We start from the raw sequence: 7668 nt of genomic DNA on the forward strand, positions 1-7668 counted from the left end.
TGATCACAACTTCAAACAAAGATGAGAAATTTACCCAACATTATGCACAATGACTCATCCAAGCAAGGTTTCAAAAAGTTTCAAAATTTCAAAATTTTCCAATATTTTGTCCACCCCCCACACTTAGAAATTACATCGTCCTCGATGTAAAAGAAAATAAAGCACAAGGGAGAAATGGTAGCACAATAAGCACAAGTGAGAGCATGATATATCAAAAATAAAAGTGTAAAGAAAAATAAAGAAGAAAGTAAAGTGCAATAAAATGAAAGATAACATGGGGTGCCTCCCATGAAGCGCTACGTTTAACGTCGCTAGCTCGACTTGACCTTTGGTATTCAAGTGTATGAGGGATAGAAGAGATCCCAAACCACATTAGCCTCCTTTTCTTTGAATTCCGGCTCATTGAAGAGCTTCAACCTTTGTCCATTCACCATAAAAGGATCTCCCGACTTAGCCACAATTGAAACGGCGCCCGATGGGTAATGTTCCACTACTCGGAAAGGGCCCGACCACCTCGACTTGAGTTTACCGGGAAACAACTTGAGTCTTGAATTATATAGTAACACTTGGTCACCCGGTTCAAAGTTCCTCCTCAAAATTCTCTTATCATGAAAATACTTGGTCCTTTCCTTGTAGATCCTTGCATTCTCATAGGCATCCATCCGGAACTCCTCAAGCTCATTCAAGTGTAACAACCTCTTCTCTCTTGCCGAGTCCTCTTCCAAATTCAACCTTGAAACTGCCCAATATGCCTTGTGTTCATACTCAACCGGCAAATGACATGACTTCCCAAACACAAGTTTAAACGGGGAAACACCAATAGGAGTCTTGAATGCGGTCCTTAGGGCCCATAATGCATCATCTAGCTGGATCTCTGTCGCAGTGAAGAAGGCAACAAAGTTTCTAGTATTTTCATCATACACTTGATCTGCATCTTCTTCTTCATCATTACTCAGAGTTGCAACTGACATCGACTTCTTACGCTTTAAGTATGTTGCACATCTGATTGTATGTGCCCAAAACCTTCACATTCCCGGCACTGAACAGACCTATTTAGGTTTTTGCCTGTAGAATTTGACGTGTTCTTAGTCTGTTCTGGACGAGGGTTTTGATCAGTTTTTTACGAAGAGGAAGTTGAACCGGATTTCTGATTTGCTGAGCTTTCACCCTTGGATTGATTTCGGTTAAACTGCCCCTGATTTCTACGCTTGGATCCCTTTAAGATTTTCTTGAAGTTCTTTGTCAGAAGGGCTAAGGATTCATTTTCAACTTCTTTAGAGTCAGATTCTTGCTCAGTTTTGATGATGAATGCCATTGACTTTCCACACTTGTTAGAACTCGGATTGTCATTTGCCAGACCCTCAAGTTCATACGTATGAAGACTACCCATCAATTCTCCTACGCTTTTCTTTTCCCATTCAGCATTCTCTTGGATCGTAGTCACTTTCATTCGGAATCTTTTGGGTAGAGATCTTAGAATCTTCTTGACAACACGATCTTCTTGAAACGGTTCACCAAGAACAGCAACTCTATTCATCAGACTCTGAATTCTACTGTGGAAGTTAGAGATATTATCATCTTCATCCATCCTCAGTGCCTCAAATTCTGACAAAACCATCTGAAGCTTAGACTGCTTTACATCGCTGGTACCCTCATAACGGGCTTCAAGAATTTCCCAAGCTTTCTTTGCCTCTTTCACGCCAGTAACTTGAGTGAAGACAGATTCATGCAAAGATCCAACAATCGAATTCAGGTCTTTGTTGTTGAGGTCTGATGCAGTTATTTCAGCCTCAGTCCATTCCTCAATGGGTTTTGCGGATGTGGTTCCATCAACATTCTAACAGTAGGGGGTTTCCATCCAGTGAAGATGGTTCGATAAATACTTGTTCCTTGAGCCTAGAGATAGATCTCCATGCGAGCTTTCCAGAAGGAATAGTTGTGTCCATCCAATTCTGGGGGTTTTGTGTTTGCCTCCATCCTGATACACTCAGACGACCAACCAAAGCACAAGCAGCGAGAAACACAAATAGATAGATGAAAAACACAAAGATGAATTACCAAAACACAACAAAAAAGCTTTCTCATTTGGATCAAGTCATTGTTTAGACATAAAAGCTCTGATACCACATGTAATTTTGTGTGAAATGGTGAACTAACTGATTTCACCAACTTTTCTTGTCCAACAAAAGACGTGCAACTATAACACAGATAATCAAACAGATAGACAATCAGAGATATTAACAGACAAAGAAAAGTGCGGAAAGGTAAACATGCAACACAAGATTTGGTTACCTAGTTCGATACAATGTGTATCTACATCTGGGGGACGATCACTGATCCGTCCAATCCACTAACCCAACTTCAAAGTACAAAGGTGGAGACGTTCAATCTCACCCGAGTTACAATACAAGGTATGTAAGTACCCAATCTACCTTGAACTTAGTGGATTGTGAAGTCGGAGATCTATGCACTTAGAGGTCCACGAAAGTCCCTTCCATGGAGATCAATCTCTGGTGCAGTCCGCTTCGTGACGGGATCCTACACTGCATCCAACAGCTGCGTGATCTTGTGTCTACTGGTTTAAGCTCAAAATGTTCTTCTCGAATTCATAAACTCAAATCACCATAAATAACTAGTTTTGAGAAAAAATCTTTCGAACCAGAGAGAGAACGTAATACTCAAGTGCTTTTTTTTTTCTTGATTCTAGAGTGTATCGGATGGATTCATTAGCCTCTCAATGAATCAGCACTTTTGAATATTTAGTCTCTGGTTCAGGGAGGTATCTGTAATCTGTTACACCAAACAACTTCGTAGCAAGATTACGTAGATACCCCTTTGAGGTGAGAAGAGGACCAAGGTCATTCTTGTAAAAACACCTCAAGGCATGACTGCCTTCTGCCAGCGCATACATCCTTTAGACAACCAATCTTCTTGTCAGCTTCTAGTCTTCACATAAGTTTCTGATGCATTCCCTGATCAATCAGGTCTTCACCTTCAACACAGCAGACAAATTCTGACACGGCCTAACTAGTTTGCCATAATAATAAAGCCAATTGCAAAGTTGGGGTTTACCTATCTAACCAAAACACTAATAGAACCCAAATTTTCTCATGGCAAGTATTCATTTGCTAGGCTAACTTAGCCAGAAGGGCATCATTAAAATTCATGCAGAAGGGCATCATTAAAATTCATGCACCGCTTGAGGCCCAAACCACCTGAATTCTTCAATTTGCAAATATCATTCCAGCCCACAAGATGAATTTTCATCTTATTCTCGGTGTCACCTCAAAGGAAACCCTTACAAATTTTATCAACCTCGTTACAAACCCCCACCGGGAGCCTGAACACCTGCATGGAATACACCGCCATGATAGAGAATACCGATTGATTAGCACCTTGCGCCCGGCAAGATTTAGAGCATCCGCCTTCCAGTTGGCCAATTTTCTTTTCATACCCTCCAGGATGTACCTGAAAGTCTTTTTAGAAACTCTTTGCTAGAGAATTGGGACACCAAGGTGGTTCTCCAAATTGTCCGAGACCGGAATTCCCGTAATCCTTTTTAGATTCCTCTTAAAACATGCACAAGTGTTTGTACTACAAAAAATACTCGACTTATTGGTATTAATATTTAAACCCGGTCTCTTAGAGAAATTCCCAAGGCCTCAGCAAAAAGCATAAGATCATTCGTGAAGAAAAGACGAGAAACACCCGTACCTCCCCAAGAGACCACGACCGGTGATAAGCCTCAAAATATGCTAGTTTCTAGGAGCCCGTGACAGGAGTTTTGTGCTCATTTTAGTTGAAAAGTCTTTGTTTCTATAGTGAAATACCCCAAAAGCATAGTTCAGTACGAAAATACATTCCTAATTATATCTTACGTGTTTTTAGGTATTTTTGGATGAAAAAGTGGTAAAGAGCAGTAAAAAGAGCATAGCTGAGAAAGAGACACCAGTTTTCTTGTGGAGTTGTGGGAGACCATTTTTAGAAGTAAAAAACCATTTTTAGAGAGAGAACACAATTTGTTAGAGAGAGACAATTTTAGATTAGGGTTCTACATCTTTTTTAGAGAGAGAATTTAGATCTAGCCTAGATCTATCTTCCCTTCGCTAGATCTTAGCCAATCTTGCTTGAATTGTATAAGGATTTTGGAGATTTGGAGGTTCTTGCACTTGGATCTTCATTTCCTAATCACCATTAAAGGGATCTAGCTTGGATTTTGGGTGAAATCTATTCCCTACTCTTTTATTGCTTATATCTTGTGATTCACCTATTTTGCAATTGTTTGATCTTTCCTTTAATGATGCTTGGCTAAATTTCTAGGGATTATGATTGTGGTGTAAATTGCTATTGTGATGTTTGTGTTGATTTGATTGTATGAATGTGGTGGTTTTTTTATGTTTGTTGCTTGGATATTGTTGTTGGAGGATGGTTTTGTGACTTCTTTGGAGTAGGGCCCGACTCCTTGGAGGGTTTGGATCTCTCAGTTTAGGTAAGAGATTGCTAAGCCGAGGTAGGCCTCTTAATCCTCTACATTCCCCGCCCTAAAACCGATAGGATGGTGGTCCGAGAAAGAATGTAGGCAAGGTGTTTGTAAGTTTTTCCCATAGGAACTACGGGCACCTGGGTGCCGTAATTCACTACGGGATGCGTTTAGACCGAAATTGGCGACGCATTAGCAAAATCCCTCTTGATTCGTAACAAGTCATCCAACTCACCACAACCTCTCAATTGCGGGAAAGACCCATCACATAATGAAATTGTAACAAGATCCTAATCCACTTTTCCCTTTCTTATTCTTTCTACTTTTCCAAGCTTGTTACTATTTCATTTTCCTACTCAACCAATCAGTTACATACTTCCTCTTGAATCGAGCTTCTCAAAGTTGAAACAATCTCACCCAATCCTTTACTCAACTTCCAAGTTGTAATTCCTTGAGTATGACACTCGGGGTGGTTCTCACTCCCTGTTTTAACTTTACCTATCTTTCCATACACGACCTATGCACATCTTAATCTTTTGACGTCGCTTCTATAGAGAGAATCGTAAGTTGTAAGCGTGTCTGTGATCAATCGATTTCCAAGTTTTACTCCGAACCTCTTCTTGAATTTCCCAAGACAACTTTTCCATGACAAGAATAATGAGATAGGGAGCAAGAGGATCCCCTGGCGAAGGCCCGCACCGGGCTGAAGGGGGTAAGCTTTTCTCCGTTCCAAAGCAAGGAAATTGCGTTTTCCTTGATCGAAAACATAATAAGCCTGATAAGCTGGTGAGGGAACCTAAAGTCCTCAAGAGTAGTCTCCAGGAAGTCCAAATCAATGCTATTATAGGCTTTGTGAAGGTCTAATTTGATGGCCATGAGACCCTTACCCCCTTTCTTATGCCGCATAGTGTGAATGATCTCTTGGGTGAGAATGATGTGAATGAAGAAGGGGATTACAAGAGAAAAAGGCAAAGACCAAGAATGGCTGCCCAAAGAAAAAAATAATGAAAAATATATGAGTGAAAAGAGGGAGCCATTGCTTTTGTCGGGATCACAAAAGGTTGCCACTGGTTAAAACATAGAGATCTATGTCGCGGGGAATCGATCCTTGGCATAAGGGTGGAGGCAGGTGAGAACCAACACTTAAGTTGGGACCATGAAAAGTCTTCCCGGGTAAAAACACAGAGCTCTGTGCCGGAGGGGACTAGACTTTGGCTTAAGGTTGGTGAGCGGTCCATACCAAACCTCTCACTTACTTTCTGTATAGGGCCTTAGCGGTATAAGGTGGATTTCGGTTGGGTTGTGCACATCGTTCCCACTAGTGTGGCTCGGCTATAGGCCTGATAGGAATATTTTTTGTAAGTTTTGATGAAGCCAAATGTACTTTAGATCCCCTTAGTTTTTAGGTCTTTGAGTACAAGCATCATAAATCAGAATTCTACCATAGGAAGAACAAAATTAATTTTAGAAATTAATTTTGGTCCTACGAGTATTCATCCAAGAAAGAAGCATAAAGGAATGGCGTTGCAAAGAATAACTGGATGAGCCTAACGGCGAAATGGTAAAAGTCCTTACTCAAAACGATCACACCCGAGATTGATTCCCCCCCAAGGACTTAATTTTTACAAGTCAAGTTTTCGGACAAGCACAATGTTACCAAGGAGCACAATGCTACCAAAAGAGCACAATGTGTGCTAAGGAGCACAATGTATCAAAAGGAGCACAATGTGAACAAGCACGATGTGTCCAAAGGAGCACAATGTGACCAAATCAGAAAAGCACAATGTTCAAGTCAAGGAGCACGATGCTCAAGTCAAAGGAGCACAATGTGGCAAAGAAGCAAGATGATCAGAAATTGGATAAATTCGAAGGAATTTATTCTAAGTCTACCCACATGCCACAAGAATCCAAAATTTCCTGAAAGACATTTGATCAGAACGGAAAAATATTTATGAAGACATGAATATAAAAACTTATCCTAGAAATAAATTCTAACAGATGAATTTATTTCAAAGATATGTTGGATATTCAAAAAGACAAGAAAAATAATATTTTAAGAAACAACTAGAAAATCAAGTTGTGATAAAATATTATTTGTCAGGCAAGTTGACAATCAAATCAAAAATTAAAGACCTACTATTGTCAACAATATCAGGCTATGAAGATTAAAATTTCAAATATCAAATTATCCCACTCCAACGGATATATTTGATTGCCTATAAAAAGCCATGAAGACTTGAAGACAGAAGCAGAGGTGTACAAGATAGACACGAGATAGAAGTGCAATACACACGAAAATTTAAAAGTGCAAGTGCTCAAATATTCTTAGAGACTTAGTCTGAATAGTCTGAATAGACTCATAAACCTACGAACGGTACCCGAAACATCAAACTAGACATAGGCACGATGAACGGAGTCCGTTGGGACACCACGGGGAACGGGGGAACATCAAACGAGGAAGCCGGGATCCCAAGGTGGGATAATTTCCAGCGGGTAGCCGGTGGGTGGGGGCCACCCGCCGGACTTTACTATTCCGGGCAGCGGGTCGCCGGCGGGCAGCTGCCCGCCCGCCGGCCACCCGCTGCCGGGCGGTGTTTCACGGCTGTGGGTAGGTGGCGGGTCCCCTACTCTTTTCACACACTTTACGCCCCGGGAACCGTTGTGGAACCCGAAACCATGCTTAGACACTTTACAACGCAATTAACGACAACACGTAGACAATTAACGAATCAAATACAAGAAACGAACGGCACATAACCTATCATGCTTTTCTAAATATAATCAACACCCAAACATGCGGTTTCCCCACCCGATAATCCAAGAATAAGATCATACAATACAACCTAGGGTTCTAATCACTTTTATATCAACAAGGATACGATTCGTCTTCTAATTGCAAGATTCGGTAAGAATAACACATAAACATCAAGAGCATCACACAATTATCAAGAACAATACCTAGTCATCAAGAATTCCATATAATCATCAAGAACACCATAATTATCAAGAATCTCCCAATATCAAGATTATCAAGATCCCTCATGGGATCATCACATCAAGCATCAATAATAATCATCAGATCTCGCCATTCACAGTAATATGGGGGAAACCCTAAGGGGAAATCATAGCTATGAAAATAGGTTTTGTTGAGACATGGGTTACCTCTTAGCCTTAATTAATTCCTTGGC

General features: G+C 40.7%; 1 protein-coding gene across 1 annotated transcript; it reads right to left on the bottom strand.

The window, feature by feature from the left end:
• Positions 1 to 335: 335 nt before the first annotated feature.
• On the bottom strand, positions 336 to 971 carry LOC109167851. The gene has a single exon (XM_019316922.1). The coding sequence runs from the start codon at positions 969 to 971 to the stop codon at positions 336 to 338; it is 636 nt and encodes a 211-aa protein (XP_019172467.1).
• Between the last annotated feature and the right edge of the window lie 6697 nt (positions 972 to 7668).

The sequence above is a fragment of the Ipomoea nil genome, unplaced genomic scaffold (assembly GCF_001879475.1).
Source record: "Ipomoea nil cultivar Tokyo-kokei standard unplaced genomic scaffold, Asagao_1.1 scaffold3170, whole genome shotgun sequence".
NCBI classification, from domain to species: Eukaryota; Viridiplantae; Streptophyta; class Magnoliopsida; order Solanales; family Convolvulaceae; genus Ipomoea; species Ipomoea nil.